General features: G+C 35.7%; 1 protein-coding gene across 1 annotated transcript in view; it reads left to right on the top strand.

Moving 5' to 3' along the window:
• The window catches only part of nbas (NBAS subunit of NRZ tethering complex), a 274,777-nt gene that overhangs the window by 220,846 nt on the left and 33,832 nt on the right, over positions 1–20,099 (top strand). Inside the window, exons 49-51 of the mRNA XM_088938542.1 lie at positions 9,818–9,957; positions 18,252–18,396; positions 19,541–19,672. Coding sequence (XP_088794668.1) covers positions 9,818–9,957; positions 18,252–18,396; positions 19,541–19,672 — 417 coding nt within the window. The remainder of the gene's footprint in view (positions 1–9,817; positions 9,958–18,251; positions 18,397–19,540; positions 19,673–20,099) is intronic.

The following is a 20,099-nucleotide window of genomic DNA, read 5'->3' as shown; positions in this document are numbered from 1 at the left end:
TTCACATTAATAATGACTTTCTTTTTACAGCAAACATTTCAGCTTTCTCTTCTACTCATATTCCTTGTGAGATTGTCCAGAACCTCAATTTGTGTTTTATCCTGTCAAGTTATACAGCATCTTCCCAATGGACTCAGAAGTCAATTATTTGTGAATTGCCGTTTGTGAATGTCAGACTTGCGCGATTTTGTTGTCATGTAACTATCATAAATCCATCATTTGTGAGTTCATTTGTGAAATAGTGGTCTTGAAGATGTAATATGTTGGTAATACTAGAGTTTTTTTAAGTCCTGGTAAGCCATCATCACAAGCACCTTTTCTAACTGAACTACATTTTCTAATGTCCTCTGTCTGGTAGAATAGCAACTATCCAAATAACTTCGAACTTCATAAATCCAGTCAGAATTGGATTTTATAGTCATAGCTTTGGATCTTTACACAATTATTTCACTTTCTCTGTGATGAAGTGGTATAGAGAGTTTTGCTTCTGTGCTTCCTTCTTTCTTGAAATGAACACATTTAGAAATGTGTATATTTTACAGTTAGTAGTTCAGGTGGGTAGCTGCGTCAGCATGCGTAGGCTGCAAAGGAACAAGTAATAGGTTTATTCCATGCTGAAAAAAAGAAGAAAGAGAACACAACGATCTTTCTAGGTACCCTTTTCCCTGTATTATTTAACCATTAGGTTAACTGTCCCTTTACTGTGATTTTTTGTTAACTGCATTGTATCCTTTATTACTGTAGCAAGCATTTTTTTCCAGTTAAGAGTTGCAGCAAATCAGAGCTTGTCCCAGAGCACATAGGGTATGAAACATATTTACATCCTGCATGGGATGCTAGCGCATCACAGGGCTCTTTTTTCTTAACTTGTGAACTTTTTGAACATTCTTCAAGCAATGTTTTAACCGTAGGCTCTAAACAAAGTATGTGTGTTTAGATCCCAAGTTTATTATTAGAAAGGTGTTCTTGGTATCTTGTTTTAATTACAAGTGTGCTTGAAATGTGCATGCTTATTATATTCCCTTCTAAACTGTGGTGTTAAGGAGCTTTTCATCTTTTGAATTATGAAGGTCTCTCCAAAGTAACCAGGAAAGTCTATGAATATTATACATTCACAATATTGATGATCTATTCCTTCTATAAAACAAGACTGTCAATTAGCATTTTTTGACTGGGTATTGAATGAATGATAAAAATACTGCTCCTTTTATTTAGCTATGGCCTAGTATATACAGCTTGCCTTTGGTAGAGAACTTGACTTTTTTATTTTGGTGACAGTTTTAGTCCTCTACAGAAATCAACAGTGTAGCTGACTTGTTAAATTGTTAATTTAATTTCAAAAACTTACTGCATATTGAAAAATGGCAATCAAATTGTTTCAATTAATATGACCATCTTGCTAAATATGTATGTAATGTTTTAAATGTTTTTTTTTCAATCACCATTTTTAGGTGTATTATAGATGTTTAACATGCATGAAACCCTGAAACCTAAGTTGCAAATGTAATATTATTATATAGGAACTGTTGTATAGAGTACTGCCTGTTAACATTTTACCAGTAAAGCTATATTCACAGTCTGTTGTAGTTCAGGTGGGTAGCTGCGTCAGCATGCATAGGCTGCAAAGCAACAAGTAATAGGTTTATTCCATGCTGAACCGAGAAGAAAGAAAACACAACGTTTCGGCCGTGGAGCCTTCTTCAGGTGTGAGAAAGACAGGGCAGTAAGCAAAGGTAATGTAGCGGGAGAACAAAAGCTAGGAGAGAGGAGGAGCGAGGGGCGGAAGCAGGGAACAGAAAGAGAGGCCAATCAGGAGTTGTGAAGTCAGGATAGGTGTAGAGAGGTGTGAAATGAAACCTAGAGTGAATAGAGCGAATTAGAAGAAAAGTAGTCTGTCGTTAAGAGAAGGGGGAAGGTGTGATCCTAGCTGCAGGATAATTTTAGTTTCTGTAGTCTTTCTGATGTATGAGTTCGGAAAACCGTCTTTGAGAACACAGACGGAGAGATTAGTGTGATCATGGCCGTCAGAGGTAAAATGAGAAACAATGGGGTTGGAGAGATCTTTAATCTTCACAGCCCTAACATGTTCTCTGAAGCGGTCTCCGAGTCTCCTTCTTGTTTCTCCAATGAAGATGACTGGGCATTTACTGCAAGAGATACAGTAAATAAGCTTGCTGGAGGTACAAGATGCCATCTGGGTGATCTGGAATTGTCCTGAGGGGCCTTGAATGAATGGGGTGTTAGATATGTACTTGCAGGTGATACAGTGAGCTCTGTTGCAAGGGAAAGTGCCTGGTGTGGATGGTTGCTGAGGGAGGTCAAGGGAGCTGTGAACATGAAGGTTATGCAGATTAAGAGGTCGGCGACATGAGATGATGGGGCAGTCAGAAAAGAGGGCCCCAATGGAGTGATCATCCTGTAGGATGGAAAAGGTGCCGTTAATAGTCCTGGGGACAGGAAGTGTGCTGGTGTGGTAGGGAAGCACCAAAGGAATGCAGTTGTTACGGCGGGAGTTCCGGATTGAGTTGATGGTCCGAGGGGTGTTTTTGGCTCTGGAAAGGGCCCTGTAAATAACACTGCTAGGGTATCCTCTGTTGATGAAAAAGGAGTACATTTTGAGGGCTTGGTTCTAGAAATCGATGTCATCGTTGCATAATCGTTGTAGGGAGAGAGTTTTTAGTGTGTTTGGGCTGAAATGAGCTATACAGGAGATAGCTGTGTGAAGCCGAAGTAGAAAGTCGGTGGTAGTTAATGGAGAAGTTGATGTCTAGAAATCGAAAAGTAGTGGAAGATATGTTAACTGTATATTTGAGGGACGGATGGAAGTTGGCGAAATGATGCAGAAAGTGCTCAAGCTGGTCGTTAGAGCATGTGGCGGCACCGACGCAGTCATTAATGTATTGCTTGTAGAGGTCAGGGACATAGCCAGTGTAGGAAGCGAAGAAGCGTTCATCTACTCAGCCGACAAAAATATTGGCATAGCTGGGTCCCATTCTGCAAGGCGTACCAGGGTGTGGGTGGGTAGATCAAGCACTGTGCATTTGTCCAGCATGTGCTTGAGGGCTGCAAGGCTGTCATTATGGGGTATGACAGTGTAAAGAGATGTGATGTCCATGGTAAAAATGTAGCATTCGGGGCCCTGAAATTGGAAATCATTAAAAATTTGGAGCGCATGGTTGGTGTCCTTGATATATGAGGGAAGACCTTCAACCAGTGGTCTCATGAGGCTGTCGAGAAAGTAAGTAGTAGACGTAAGTAGTTGTAAGTAGTGTGACAGTTGCATGCTGATACGATGGGGCGTCCAGGGGTGTCCAGTTTGTGGATTTTGGGGAGGAGGTGAAATTGAGATACCTGCGGATGTTCAATGATGAGCCGGTTTGCCCTTGGGGGAGCTCCTTACTGCTGATGAGAATGGAGATGGTGGATACCACTTCCTTTTGGTAATCAGTGGTAGGATTCTGTTGAAGAGGGAGGTAGGCAGAAGTGTCGGTTAGTTTTCTAGAGGCTTCAAGGATATATAGTCCTTATGCCACACCACAACTGTGCTTCCAGTATGGCCCATTATTTTAAATTACAAATGGCATAAACTATTTTTTTAATAGATTATTTTATTTTCAAGGGTGGCATAGTGGTACAGTGGTTAGCCTTGCTGCCTTGTAATGCTAAGGCCCTAGGTTTAATTCCAGACCTAGAGTGCTATCTACATAGGGTTTGTATGTTCGCCCTGTGTTTGTATGGGTTTCTGCCAGGTGCTCCGGTATGTCAAAAGACATACTGGTAGGTTAACTGGCTTCTGCAAAAATTGTCCCTTTTATGAGTTTGTGCATCGGTGGCATCCCATCTAGGATATATTCTGCCTTGTGCCCGTTACTTGCTGGGATAGGTTCTGGTTTCCCTGCAGCTCTGTATTAGAGGTGACCCTGTATTAAAGTGATTAGTAAATGGATGTATAGATTTTTAATCAAAAATGCTATCCTAAAACTAAATGCATTTGTAGGTGAAATTACAAATGTTAGCAAAAACTCCATAGAAAAATGTAAAAAAAACTTAAGTATGTTGATAGCTTAAGTTTTAAACTCTCGTAGTCAGTACTTCATGGAAAAACCTTTGGCAGGATTTACAGTTGTGAGTCTTTTTGCACACCGGGATGTTGCATTTTTAAACATATTCATGCTGTGTCAAGTTGATAGCAGAGAGCAATTTAAATTGGTTGTGGAAAAAGAAGTGAGAACCATCATTAAAATCCAGGAAATGGATGTTGGAACTGAATGTTGAGTAGTAAAATAAAGTACAATTAAACAACAATGCCAGGGTAGACTACATGCAGATGAAAACACTACAGATGCAGCCATTCAAAATGCGCGGGCGATACCGCATTATTTTCCGGTACGCTGTACGCAGTCTACCGCAAGCTACCGGTAAATACCGCGAGTTACCGGTAAATACCGCTAGCAAAATAATAGTATCCGGAATTTCCGCAAGGTGGAGCTAATAAAGCTCAACCTCTCATGTTTGAGCTGTAGCCATCAAAGTCTTTAACGAAGATATTAATAATAGTATTAATAATAAATGACCTTGGACAAGCTGTAAACTCAAAGTATTGCCCTGGTCCACATTCTTTTTTTCATTGACCGTCTTTGTAAAAGTAACGCCACAGCATTTCGCAATCACGCATTTTTTTCCAATCATGCAAAGTACAGTGATTCACCATGCCTTTCACATGCTCATAAAAGAGATTGATTTAGGGACATAAACATATTACCGTATGCAAACTGTACTGTATACAGTATGTATATGTATATTTAATGTCTTAACTGTGCCCGTTTAAGTATTGAATATTCATATCTAATTTTACCACTGAAGGGAAATCTTAGTAGCTGAGCATAAAAACAATAGGAGCATACTGCAACGCGTGTGAAGGCCATAAACGATATTAATTTTGGAACATAAACATACAGTATATGGCTGGTCTCGGTACTTTAAAGAAAACATACACGAAACATGGTTTCATTATGACCAGAATCTTGAGATATTTTTAACTTGATTTACAGTATTTGAGAGGTATGTCTTAACACCGATACTACAGTGCTTAAGTACTACTCACGTATATGTTTCTAGGTTTATATTATGCATTTCATACGGTCAAATTACTTTTGAGCAACTAATAAGAAGCGCGAAACGGTATGCGTTTTACTTTCGTTTCGTGCTGGGACCCGTGGATTGATTAGAGATATCAAGTACATACAAGTCATTTTTTAAATGTTGTAGTTCGTCTTGAAAAAATGTTACGAGTACATCATCTATCAACAATTACACAGGTTCTGTTTCCATATTGCGGATTTTGGTTACGTAATATTATTTTCTAGATTTCACGTTGTGAATATATGATTTGGGCAAACAGAGCCGCAAAGAAGTACATTATGGGTTGTTGTTTTTTTTTGCAGTTTTATCTAGAACAAGCGATGCTTAAACCTTTGTCTGATTCTTGTGAAACTATCCACACGACAGTTACAGTACCTAGGAGTTGACTTCAGTGATGTCACTGATGGGATGTTTCTAAAAATCCATCCTCTGTAAAACGTCTTCTCTAGTTGTCCTGCATATGTATTCGCTAATGAAGCTGTGTGTTCTGAGCCTGGATCTCTACATTTCTGTATGAACCACCTTAGAGGGCTAAAGACAGCTTGTGTTTAAATTGAGTGTAAGGCAATTTATGCTTCTAAAGTCATGGTCAGCATTTTTGTACTGTGCTGTAAACTTGTTCTGTGCCTAGTCACATTATTTTATAGCGTTTTCATAGCGTTATCAAATCTGGTGGCGCTGTGTTAGTTTCCTGACTCCCATGTCACATGGTCTGTGATTGTAACCTGTAATACCGGTTTAATTCGTCACAGCCAGCACTCCGGTTGTAAAGTAGAAGCAGGCGAGATTTCCAGCGAAAAACACCTCCCCCTTCTTCAGGTGTGAGGGTCTTCTGCTCAGAATGAAACGCTAAAATGTAATGTAGGCTCTGAATGGGTTCTGACTTGCTTTAACAAAATATGTTTACAAATCCTTTCACCTGGCATTTTCGTAGTTAGAAATTATGGAACGCTCTGTTAAAAGCAAGGGAGTTTTTATGTCCGTTGCAGTTCTTTTGCAACATGAATATAATTATATCGTTATTAATTTCTTGAGATACGCGATTCCATATTATATTCCCTTTTAATCAAATTCTAAAAGTATGCTTGTTGACTCCGGTATCGCGTTAGTTAAAGACTTCGATGCTTAAAATGTTTAGGAGAAATGGAATACTGGTGTGTATGTTTTCTTTAAAGTACCGAGACCAGCCATATACTGTATGTTTAAGTTCCAAAATTAATATCGTTTATGGACTTCACACGCGTTGCAGTATGCTCCTATTCTTTTTATGCTCAGGCACTAAGTAAAAGGAGATGCTTCATATTGCTTGACTAATTTTAAAAACTAAGTTAGAAATGCAGACGCTCCCTCGGTGCGCTGCTCTGGTGCGCCGGCTCTTACACAGTGCCTGTCTGCCGTAAGCGTTACAATATACATACCCAACACTGCTTGTACCCATCTGTCATGCAAATAAAACACCTTGAATTGAATTGAATTGAGGGGAGAGGGGGGAATACTAAAGGCAATACTGGCTCAATACCCTCGATGGGCTTTGACGTGCTAATGCGTTGGTTTAACAGTCCGGGTGTGGCAGGCTTCCAATGTCAACTCGACTCGATTGGAAGACAATGAACGTATTTTGTGATATTTAGAAATATAAATTTGTTTGGTGCGAGTGAGGTTTTATTTAATCTCTGACCAAGGGAAACGTTTCATTTTTTCAAAGAAATGTTTGTTAAAAAATAAAGTCATAGTTCTATGGGATTCAATCACAGACCATGTGACAAGGGAGTCAGGAAACTACTCTAACACACAGCGCCACCGGATTTAATAACGCAATAAAAACGCTATAAAATAATGTGACTAGGCACAGAAAAAGTTTACAGCACAGTACAATAATAAATGCTGACCATGACTTTAGAAGCATAAATTACCTTACACTCAATTTAAACACAAGCTGTCTTTCTGTATGAACCTCTAAGCTGGTTCATACAGAAAATGTAGAAATGCATTAGCCTGATTATGATTAAAAAACACATAATTAAACACGCGTTTGCGATTTAAATCAGAACACGATTTAAATCAATATAAATGTTTATATTGTAACGCATACTGTCCAGCCTCCATTTCTCTATAAAAATTTACTCTGTTGCACACACACACACAATAGAAGGAGGAACCGCTGTCAGAAGGGAAGATATGTTCAAAATATCGCAAATATCGTTCATGTTGCGATATTTTGAAATATAAAAGTCAATTTATTGTCCATAATATCGCTATTCTATTTTTTCGAAGAAATGTTTGTTAAAAGAAAAGTCCGGCACCAGCTGGATTCGATCACACAACCTCCCAGTTGCTAGTCACGCACCTAGACCAGTCGGCTAGAAGACAGCTCGCATGAACAGGCAGGCGAAAAAGCCCTACACAGCCCTGTCGCAGCACACGAATACCGTTATTAAATTCTTTAGATACGCGATTCCATATTATATTCCCTTTTAATCAAATTCTAAAAGTATGCTTGTTGACTCCGGTATCATGTTAAAGACTTCAAAGCTTAAAATGTTTAGGGAGAAATGGAATACTGGTGTGTATTTTTTTCTTTAAAGTACCAAGACCAGCTACAGTATATACTGTATGTTTATGTTCCAAAATTAATATCGTTTATGGCCTTCACACGCGTTACAGTATGCTCCTATTCTTTTTATGCTCAGCTACTAAGATTTCCCTTCAGTGGTAAAATTCAATATCTACAACGGGCACAGCAAAGACGTTTTTACTGTAAGTCTTTCTACGACAGACCAACGGACCACGAGTGCCCCTGTCGGTCAACCAATCACGTACTGCGGTGCCACGCGTCATCTTGCGTCATACTGAGCGACGTCACCTGCGGTACGTGTCTGTGACGCGCACTTTGAATGGCTGCATCTGTATATATTTCTCCAGTTAAAATGCTGAAAGCTTTGTAGAATTAAAGATTATGAAACTTTGCCAGATATTTTAAAATGTAAAGAAATTAACTAAAAAGGGCACACAAAATGTGACGAATTTAGCCATGTTTAAAGCTAAGGAAAATTTAAGATCACTGAAACATACTGTAACTTTCAGTGTTCTTCAGTCCCACGATAATTTTCATTCATTCTGCTCTATGCAGCTCTCAAATTATTAGAACTGAGTTCACCTTAATTTTTTCCTTATACTTTAATTTTGCCTTTCTAGTTTCTACTCTAACTTCAGATCTGATTTCTTAACTCATTACCCTGTTGTGAAACAATGTGCTTGCAGTACAGCAGGCTCTTCAGCATTTTGTTTACCCAAGGCTTATTATTTGAATAAACTTTAACAGGTTTCATAGGAATCACCATTTCTTTGCAGAAAGATATATAACTACAAACCGTGTCTATGAGTTCATCTTAATTGTCAGAAGATTCTAAAAGACAGACCAAAACAGCTTTCTAGGCAACTCTTTGTTTTTACTCACTTCAAGATTCTGTTGTACATAAGAAATGTTTCTGTATTGGAGGCACTCAGGAACACATTAAGAACCCTCCATATTTACTGATATTACCTGTGAAAGGGGGGCAAAACATCTTACAAAATAAACCTTTAAGGGCTGAATGATCAAAAAATGTTTGATTATAATCTAATATCCTAATAGAAAAATGTAAGTCCTACAACACATTTATTCATTACATATATTCAAACCACTGTAGTTATTGTTTTGTGAACCTTACTGTCTTTGGTACTTCTGAGGGGGTATTTTTGATCGTTGCTCCAAGCAGAATTGATCTGTGTTCTTTCCAACCTTTGGTTTCCATTTAAGTTCAAGCTACAAATATTAATCTGGGTTAAAATCTGGAGATGGACATCGGCAGTTGTGAATATTTATTAGTATAGTTAACTATTTCATTGTCAACTTGGATATACGATTTAAATAATTTCCATTCTGGAATATCAATTTTCAGCCAAGCTTCAGCTTCTGTTTGGCCAAAATATCCTGGTACATATTAGGAATCATGATCTAAGTCTAGTATAACACTGATGAGCATATGAAAACAAAATCAATTTATGTTTCATTTGACCACATATTCTAGTCACCTCTTTTTGTGGTTCTCTCTCGCAGCCCAGTAATGCCACATTCAAGCAGGTGACATTGAATGGTACTTTTCTAGATGTTTGTAGATTTATGGTTGCCTGACCAAGCATTCTCATAGCCCATGGAGACAAGATACATTTATTTTGTCTTCATTGCAGGGTACCACTATTACAGTAATCTAAGATTTCTTAACACTTCAGTAAGAAGTGGTAGGTTGAGCTTTTCTGTGAATTCTTTTATAGCCATTTTGTGGAGGTTAATGATCATTTGACTGCAGTATTCAGAGACCTCACTGACCTTAAACATGATGATGCATGTTTCTACTGCACGTATTATTCCATATGCTACCTCATTTTTGTGCCCCAGAGAAACAGGCAATGTCCGGGTGCCTATATATACCATGCCTTGCAAAAGTATTCACTACATTCCTATGATGGACCATTTTGTTGAACTATACTGTAAATCATGTATTCATATTTTTTAAATGAATATTCATTGTAAAAATGTGAAATTTATTAAATTAGATGATTAATTATTAGATTGTACAAATACATTTTTGATCTGCACTAAAATGTGGCTTTTTTATTCCTTTCTTTCCCTTAGCTGGAAGTTGGTGATATTGAGAATGAAGAAAAGCGATACCAGCTATTTATGGAGTTGTTAGAGTCCTGCATTAAATGGGAAGAGATGCAGCACTTAATATTACTCCTCCAGGCCTGGCCACCAGTGACAAATGAAGTGATGTAAGTGCGTTTTTGATTTCCATAATATCTTCTTGTTGTCTTTCTTGTCACAAAGCACTTACATTAAAAATAACTAGAAAAAAAAACAAATGTCATTTGTCTGTTATTAGTCGGGAAAAAAAAGGCTTAAAATTCCTATTCATTTTAATTCAGTTACTTTGTACATTCACATCTTAAACAATTATTTCTGCCTTTCAGATTTAAAAGGCATATTTTTGCCTTCAGATGTAAAAATGGCCATCTATGCTTGATTGAGATCTGATAAAAAGCTTTCTCCATGGGTACAACTAACAAGTACAGAAAGTACCAAATACCAAATGCTATTGTTAAATTTGTTGGGAACAGCATTGTATTCAGTGCTTCTTTTCCTTTATGTTGTTATTGGAAGCTGTTGCCAATTTGCTTATTTTCTAATTAAGATTGATTTCAAATATTTCCTAAAAGATTTGCTTTTATTTGTGTTTTATTTGCTTATCCCAGATAGCTTCAGAATTGTGTTTTAATTATAAATAGATTTTTTTAATCATGGAAACTTTGGTTCCTCACACCAGATTATCAGACCAGTATGTAATTAGGTGATGTTCAATAGCACTGTGATAAATGCAGAAAAGAATATCTGGTATAGATCTATATCATCTTTTCTTTTGGGACTTTGTATTTGTTTATTACAAGGAAGGAAGCACAAAGCTGTCAAGATTCTCCTTATAAAGGATGATAGTCTTATGTACTTAATTCATCAGTGTCTCTGCAGAGAAATGCCTTTTGATTGCAAATGGTATTCAAAGAAAAAACATGTAATGTTTCTTCTTGTGTATAATATATAACTAATTTATATACTTCTTTTTATTTTCTTCTTGTGTGTTAGGTACTGTACATATACTGTACACTTGGGTATTGCTTTTTTTAGTGACAGCATTTTTATATTACGTGACTACTATAGCTGTTTACAGTACCAGAACATTTGCATGTTGTTCACTTGAGAGGTCCGTCCTTAGGCTGTTTGGAAAAAGTAAATTGTTGTGCAGTGATGAAGTGCAAGTCATTAACGTTTTAAATTGCGTTTTTGTGGTTTCAAGTTAATTTGGACTGTTATTTTTTTACACATACTGCAAATGTTTGAAAACATTATTTTTATAATGCATTGCAGCTGTTTTCACCCCTTACCATTAATATCAAATTTGGTTGAATTATAAATAATGCACAGAAATATTTTTAAAACTTATTTTCTTCAAAATGTAATGATTACATCTACCTGATGGAGGCCCTTTGGCAACAATTGTTGCTGTTTTTGAATAGGTCTCTACCGGCATGATGTAAGCATGGTGTAGTTACTCCTGGCAAAGGTGCTCCAGTTCTGACAATCTGTTGCAAATCTTTGCAGTTCATCCTTACAGTTTCTTTTGGATTTAAGTCATTCGTTTTTCTCTTGTTAGAACATGCCAGTGGTTTCCAAGTAAACCACTTGTTACCTTGTGACAACTGTCTTGCCAAATAAAAATGTACGTTTCCATCCCAGTTTGTCATTGTTTGACTCAAGTAGGTTTTCCACTGGGATTCATTCCCTCAGTGCTCTTAGGTGGAAGCAATGTTATTGTCTGCCAGATAAGGCAGGTTTCCCTTATCGGTCATCTAGATACGGTAACTGTAGTATATTAGAAGCAGACTACAGCAGTAGCTGTTGGCATGTCAGAGGCACCAGAAAGGTTATGGTATAGCGTCCCTTGACAATCAGGATCAGCAGACTAGGTTTACTCTGTTGCTACTAGAAGGTATTTAAAAGGTTATGGTTCCTACTGGTTAAGCTTTTACTGGTTAGGAGTGTTTAAAGGTTAGGTTAAAAAACAAGGGAGAGACACAGGGTGAGATTTCTCTTCCTCAGAAGAGGACTTGGTTATCAATTCATTAGCAGTAACAAATTCAGGGGTGGATTTGGGGGATGGTTATTGGTTATGGTTTCAGACCCCAAAAGAGTTTTTTAGTTGGGATGGCAACCCAAGAAGATAGTAGACAAAAACTATGTTTGGAAGTACGGGTTTAAGAATCTCTGTGGCATGTCGCTGGAAGAACTTAGATCTTGTGATATTCAGTACCTTAGGAAGATAAAGTGATAATTCCACTAATAATGAATTAAAAAGATACATTGAGCAGCTAAATAATCATTACTCAATAACGTATATGTGGTCCTTAAGTAGGTTAAGCATGGTTAAAAGTTTTCAAATACAGCCTCATACTGAATTTACCTTTTCCATTGAAATGGACTTTATAATAAAGTATATAGCAGATCAGTTAACTATAAATGTGAAGGCTAAGGCATTCATGTCTCTAAAATGAGGCAGCAATGTAAAGAAGACAAAAACCTTCTTTTTTGCAGTTTTTGGTATTCCTATAATGTTTGCAATTTTTTTTTATTTTTTTGTTGTTGTTGTTTTCTGGTTTTCTGGAGTGATTTTGTATTTATTTGCTTGAATATGAATATCAAATTATATTACATTATATAAAATATAAAATACAGTATATTATATATATATAATCCCCTTGTAATATTATAATATTACAGTATTAATCAAGAATATAATATTGTAAGATAGCATCACTGGAACTTCTCTTTCTGTAACATGCTGTGAACCTGAATGCAGTAAAAAGATGATTAAATTTCTACCTTGAGGACTTAGAAGCCTACACATTAGCAGTATAAAAACACACCTCATACCTGCACCTGCTATTCATCAACAGTAATTACAAAATTCATCAGTTAACATCTTAGTATAAAAAATAAAGAGTTAATGCAATTTATATTTCCCTATAGCTATACAATCAATCAACCTAATCAAAAGAATTTAGGTTTTGATTACTCAAATTATTTAACAAGAAATAACACCTGTTTCACTTTTTATATCCTCTACTAAGACCAACCATTTCTTTTTTGTAATTCATAAAATGAGTATAGGCTTACATTTTAGTACAATTCAGACCAAATGGATAGTACATGATCTTTTAAAGCTTAAATGTTTTTTTTTCAAATCAATAATAATGGCAAGATATGAAGGTGGATTTTTGACTGTGCTTATAAAAAAGTTAAAATGGTCATGTACTATGTTTACTATACAACACATTATTACAATTAGCTTTAATAGCAAAGACGATTGAGAAATGATATGATCCTTTTGATTTTGCCCGACCCCATAATATTACTTAAAAACAGATTTAAATTTTTATGAAATAATTTTAGAATCTTTGAATATTTGAAACAATTTATGCAAAAGAATCCCCAACAAATTATCGCTTTTAACCAAGCTCAACATGAAACCCAGAACTGTTGTGGGATAATTAACTAGCAAAGCCAGCCATAATGCTGTGAGACACATGTACCTCCATACTGGTCCCAGTGAGAATGCTTAGTCCTGGAGATGCCTTCTGCCCAGTATAAGAGCCAATGATGCATGGCAAGGCAAGCACCTCTTACTAGCCCAGAACACCTAATCCTGCAGGCACTCATCCAGTTTTCTGACAGTACTGAAGGCTTCCCAGATATAGTGAGCACATGGCCTTCAAACCCGCAATCGTTTGCCGGTATGTCATGATGCCAGTTTGGTTGGTCGCTGTTGTTTTTTGTTGTTGTTTTTTTATGCGTGAACCAGTCAGGAGTCTTCTTTAAATATATCAGTTTTGCTAACAAGTGGCAAATTCTAGCAATTATTAAAGCAAGTGAATTAACAATATTTTCAGTGTGACACATGAATAGAACTGGAATGTAATTCTAGTGATAAGGCATGCAATATTAAAACCTCTCAATAAGTACAAAAGATGGTGTTATTCAGTAATTATACTCATATACACATGCAGTATACTCAGACATATTTTAACTATCCTCACCCTGCTTGTGTGGTTGTTTTATATATACTTTTGTCCCTGGGGTCTCAAGTTACAATTTCCTTGGTTTGGCAAAGATCTTTTCTGTTTTTTCTACACATACTGTACAACTCATGTGATATACTCTTCTTTGTGCTCTAACCTGTTCATATCTTTCTTTATCATTTTTTGTTTTTGCAATCTTAACATAATTCTGTAGCTATTCTGTATCTTCTGTATTATTTTTGTATACAGGTTGCTTGTCTTACTGTAAATAAATATGAGATTATCCAGTATTGCTTTATCTATTGAAACTTATCAGAAAATAGAGTATGCATCATTTTTTTCTCTATTTTGTGTCATTGATATAAACAGACTTAGGTGTAAAATAATAAAATATATTTTATTGAGAGTCTTCCCAACAGAGGCTAGAAAAAGTATTCACCCCCTTTGGCATTTTCACATTTTATTTTCTTGCATCATTGCACCAAAAAAGTTTTTTGGGGGGAATTCTTACCACTGATCAACACAAAATATTATTTGATGTCCATAAATAAAAACAACTCTAAAGCTTTTTTTTAATTACTTACAAATAAAAACAGACAATAATTGATTACATACTGTAAGTATTCACCACTTTTGCTAAGTTACACTTACCTGAACTGGGGCAATCAGTTGTCTTTAGTCCATCTGTGTACAATTAAAGTGTTTAAAGATGAGTGCATTTCCAAACAAGAGATTCATCACGAAGATAGAAGAACATTCAAAGCAAATCCGAGAAAAAGTGATTGAAAAGCACCAATTAGGGGAAGGATCAAAGAAGATTTCAAACACTTTGACTATCCCTCAGAGCACTGTCAAGTTCATCATTGAGAAATGGAAAGAATACTGTGAACTGTGAATTTCTCTGTAAAAGTGCAAAAAGGCATTTGTTAGGGAAGCCACCAGCAGGCCTACAGCAATTTTGACAGAGTTATAGTCTTCCATGGTAGCGAGAAACTTCATGGGACAAAAATAGCCCGGGCACTTCACAGATATGCTCTTTATGGGAGGGTGGCAAAAAGAAAACCATTGTTGAAGAAAACTCACATGAAGTCTCAACTACAGTTTGCCTGCAAAAGGCATGTGGAAGACCCTCAGACCAAGTGGAGGAAGATTCTATGGTCTTATGACACCAAGGTTGAACTATTTGATTGTTTGGTACAAGACTAACACTGCGCATCATCATTAGAACACTATCCCTACCGTAAAACATGGGGGCACGAGAATAATGCTATGGTGATGCTTCTGTGCTTCAGAGACTGGAAAGCTTGTCAAAATAGAAGGCAAAATGGATTGATCACGATATAGACAAATCTTGTAGTAAAACCTGCTGCAGTCTGCAAGAGACTTAGGATTTGTATTCCAGCAGGAGAATGACCCAAAACATACAGTAAAAGCCACATTGGAGTGGCTTAAAACACAAAAATGGTCCAAAAATCACCAACAATCCCCATCCAACCTGACGGACCATGAGCAATATTGGGGGGAAAAAATGGGTAAAAATTACAGTGCCCAGTTGTACAAAGTTTGTTGAGACTTACCCAAATAGACTTACAGCTGTAATTGCAGCTAAATGTGTTTCTACCAAGAATTAAAATGAGAGAGTTGAAAACCTATGTAGTCAATTACTGTTTTTTTATTTGTAACTAAGGCAGAGCTTTAGAGTTTTAGTTTTTTTATTTGACATTACAGAGTATTTTGTGTTGAGCTGTGATAAGAATTCCTAAGTAAATCAATTTTGTTTCCATGATGTAAGAAAATAAAATGTGAAAAATGCCAAAGTGGGTGAATACTTTTTATAGCTACTGTATACCCATTGATGATATAGTGGTCTTCTCAATATTAGTTTTACATTTAATATAAAGGCTATAAATCTTTATTATCTGTAAAGAGTCCTACTTTGTATGTTTTTTTTATATCACTGCGGTTCAGTTTAGTAGCTCTTGAGATGTAAATGTAGTTATTTGTAGTTTATTAAAATTTTAATTATAACATGTACGTATATTTGATTATAAAAATAATAAAAAAGCTTTTGGTTTTTATGTACTGATGTATTTTATGGATTGAGTTTGTAAAAGAAAATTCACTTATGTTTTTGAATTGCATGTTGATTTTGTGCGTGAAATGTATTCCAAGTTTTTGTTCATGAAAATCCTTAGTACTTCTGCTTTCAGTTGCTGTTTTATTTTGCATATCAACATTTAGGCTTGCAAGGAATGCTGCTGAAGTAAATGATATTCTGCATTAAAATGAAATGCAGTTCTACAGTGGTGACTGTTAGTTAAAATTCATTGTATGCAGTAATGTTTTTGATTTAAACTGGCTGCTTCAGGCAACTGTCATTGCATATCTCACTTTGTGTAAAACTGCGAGATCTGAAATTAAAAAGGCCTTTATTCTCAGAAAATGATGTTTTTTTCTAAATATATGATTTATGAAGTATTCTCACTTGATGTTCCCTATTGTTTTCTGTTTAAATGCCCCATGTAATGTTAATGCATTACTTTGTGTCAACCTGTTTTCATTTTATCTTAAGGTTGCAAAAACAAAGTGAAGTCTGCCAAATGATCATTAAACTGTTCCCAATTTATTGTATAAACTGGCTTTTCTACAAATATATGAATAAAGCTTTACACTGTGTGTCACGTCACAATTTGCACACGTACATTTTTCAAGTAATATTAGATATTAATTACATACAGTTGACCACTTTTCTAAGAAACTTTTTAAATACATTATAATATAAATAAGACAAAAAGAATTTATTAGCCTTGTGATAGACTGGCATACTGGCATATACATATACAGTATATACTGCCTTGTGTGTGTTGCTTGCCAGGATAGGCTGTCTCTCCAGTGACCCTGGATTGGAAAAAGAGGTCTGATAACGGATGGTTAGATGATTTATAAGTAATCTAATGCACAACAGTAGACTCTGTATTATCCCTACCTTCTCTACCTTTTTATCAGTATAAAACCTCCTCTGTGCATCATTTAAATGTAATGTGTTTCAAATAAGTTTGCCATGGTCTGTCTATGTTTATGCAACCAGTTCTGCAATACTGTATGACACAGTTTCATTCAACCATGAACTTAAACTGATGAAAAAGAAAAGGGTCTTTGTTACAGTAGAGCCTTCTTCCTTTGTGTTACTTGGTTTCAACATACTGGAGGAGTAGAGCAGCACAATTAGATAGGATACAGAGGAGCAGACCACATCCAAGATATTAATTATTGTATAATTAAGTTATTGTATAGTGGTGTATACAGAGTATTGTATAATCTTTTCTAAACCTTTGCTAAGCAAAAGGAAGATTTCCCTAATATTCATTTTCAGCTAACCTCTTTTTTTTGTGCTCCTGCTATTTTTTAAATCTTCTTGTCATCTTCTTGGATTCTTTTGATCTCTTAGGATCATTATCAGTGTTTCTATAGTCTGTCAAAAACAGCTAAATATAGTTTTAACATTAAAATTTTATATGGTTAATATTGTTAATATTCAAATGTATTCATTTTCATACAGCAGTCAGTCTTTTGTGAAAGCTCCTTTGACATTGATAAATTGGATTTGGTACTTCCTGTAGCCTTTGCCTAGGTTCTTAAAGTATTAAAGGGGAAACTATTTACTCCTCTGTGAAAACCTCATAATTTCTTCAAGGTTGTACAGTCTGCAATAGCCATCTACTTTCTTCAGATCATGCCACAAATATTGTTTTAAAATATGATAACCAATCCATACCATTTATTTTTATCTTTTGGGGCTTTCACTATCCACCCTATCTTGTCTTGTCACATTACCTGGACATTAATGTATATAGGACCAGCTTCATTGGAGTGATGTATCAAAGGACTCCCTCTGTCCTGAAGCCACTTCATTTACTGTATAGGCCTGTTAAGAGTTCTGCATCCTTTTATACTCAATATGTACTGGCAACCAAGTGTTCAAAGCAGAAAAGGCAGAAGAAAATAGCATATTTCAATAGCTGTTCTGACAGTTGAAGACCATAGAAGAATGAGATCTCCAGTTGTCTCAGTCTTCTTGGATGAAGGACAAGTTCTCTTAAAATATGTATGGAAGCTAGTATGCAATATATGAATGAGTACGGTCACAGTTGAGCTTTTTCTACATACATGCTGTATATGTACATACTGGATAGTATTGTGTTTTTTTATTAAGCCATTGATGTACAGATGCATACTGTATATCACATTTTAGTTACTGTATGTGCATCAAAGGTATGACTAAGACTGCAGGCTAGTGTATACTTATCTGAATAATATTACTGAATGTTTTTATTATTAATGTTATTGTTAGTTTTTTTTTACTCTTTTTGTCCTGCTCTGTCCACAGTGGACTATATTTTCATGTTGTTTTTTTTTTACTGTTATATATTGTTTTATAGATTAAACTCTGTGGAAAACCCTTGGGTGAAACTAGCTTCTGCTATACTGTCAAACAGTGCCTCTGGGAAGCAAAGAGAGATGGGTAACGAAGTGCTGAGTATGTGTCGGTCTGTCTATAACACAAAGCACATGTTGCCCGTTCAGGTAGGTTGGATCTGCTGTTCTCTGTTCTGCTGAATGTTAAAGTTTCTGTGTTGTAATTAAATATATATATATATAATTCTATAAACATGGGCTGAAATGCTAAAATATCTATAAAATAAACATAAGTATGTATAGGATATATATAGGAAAAAAAGAAAGAATTTTGTGTTGGAGATTATATTTGAGGCAGCTTTTTACATATAAAGTTATTCATTGTTTTATGATGTACAGAATGCCACTAATTCATTTTGGTTAAATTAAAACTAGTGGAGCATATCAAACACAAAGTAGGTTATGTTAGCTATTTATTATCTCAGCACTTTCTTGTCTTTGTCCTCCTGAGGACAAATGTTCTTATCATGTTTGGCCTGTTTTGCATTTTTCGTTCTCCTTGAGTATGCCTCTAAATTTTAGTCTTTCACTGTTCTGTCAAGCTTGTGTATCACAGTATAAATAAAATCCACAGTTCCTGCTTAAAGCAATAGCTTTTGTCACACAGAGTTGGAAGCTTCAAACTAGCAGTGAAATGTGAAAATTAAGCTCACTAGGTTGCCATCTATTCTCACCATGGTTTTTGTCTCCCAGCAGATGGATAGTCTTAAATTTAAAGCAAATGGCTGCGTATGACTTGCTTTAGTTATTTTCGCATGCCTTTCCATTGAGATTATGCTTCAATAATTCCTTTATGGAATGATGTTTCTAATTCTGCATTTTCAGAAGCATACCTGATTAAATTAAATTTGTCTACTCTGTACAAGAATTACATACAGAGTTTAAGAGAAATAAATATGCTTTAATGTGACTATAAACTAAATAAGATAAAGTCAGAGATTAGCATAGTGTATTTTATTACAGAGGCTTAATTAATATAACAGGTATATACTGCATATTGCTACTGTAGTTTAGGTGGGTAGCTGCATCAGCATGTGTAGCATGCAAAGGAACAAGTAATAGGTTTATTCCATGCTGAAAAGAGAAGAGAGAAAATGAAACGTTGTGTTTTCTCTCTGCTCTTCTATTGCTACTGTGTTACTCTTCTTTGTAATGTTCTCAGAATGTTAGCCCTAAGCTGCACAACCACAATATCACTTAATTTTCATAATTGTTTTTATTTGCTTTAGTAACACAGCTGTTTCCCCTACAGTGTATTAGACACATATCATCCCAGCTACTGGATCACCACCATCTTTACCTGCCTGCTCTGAAACTTATGCTGGAGAGCAAAGATGAACAGCTTAAGACACTGGCTCTGGAGCAGATAAGACACATCAATAAAGTAGGTTCAGCTAAAGTTAACATCTCTTATCAGCTGTTGAAAAGTGTTTTTTTATCTTGAGCTTAGTAAAGAGGAAAATTCTCTGCAGACTTATCTTATCTCAAGACATAATTGAAGAATACATTGTGTGGTAATGTGAACAAGACATTAGAATAATAATAAGTGTATTTAATATTAAAAGCAGTGCTGAAACATAAAAATTAAGAATGAAACCAAGATGAACATCGGCTGAAAGTTATGGGTTGAATTTTTTTAACTGCTATTGTGCTGTTGTGCTTGGTCAATTTGAGCACTATCATATACAGATGCAGCCATTCAAAATGCATGGTAAAACCCAGTACTGTGAGAAATTATCTGCAAAATAGCGTGGAATATCGCAGTATGTGATTTTTAGTGAAACAATTGCTTCATTTAATCTCTTTACTGT

This window comes from Atractosteus spatula, chromosome 2, assembly GCF_055471065.1.
Source record: "Atractosteus spatula isolate fAtrSpa1 chromosome 2, fAtrSpa1.hap1, whole genome shotgun sequence".
In the NCBI taxonomy this organism is placed as follows: domain Eukaryota; kingdom Metazoa; phylum Chordata; class Actinopteri; order Semionotiformes; family Lepisosteidae; genus Atractosteus; species Atractosteus spatula.
This window is presented reverse-complemented; position numbering and strand designations above follow the sequence as displayed.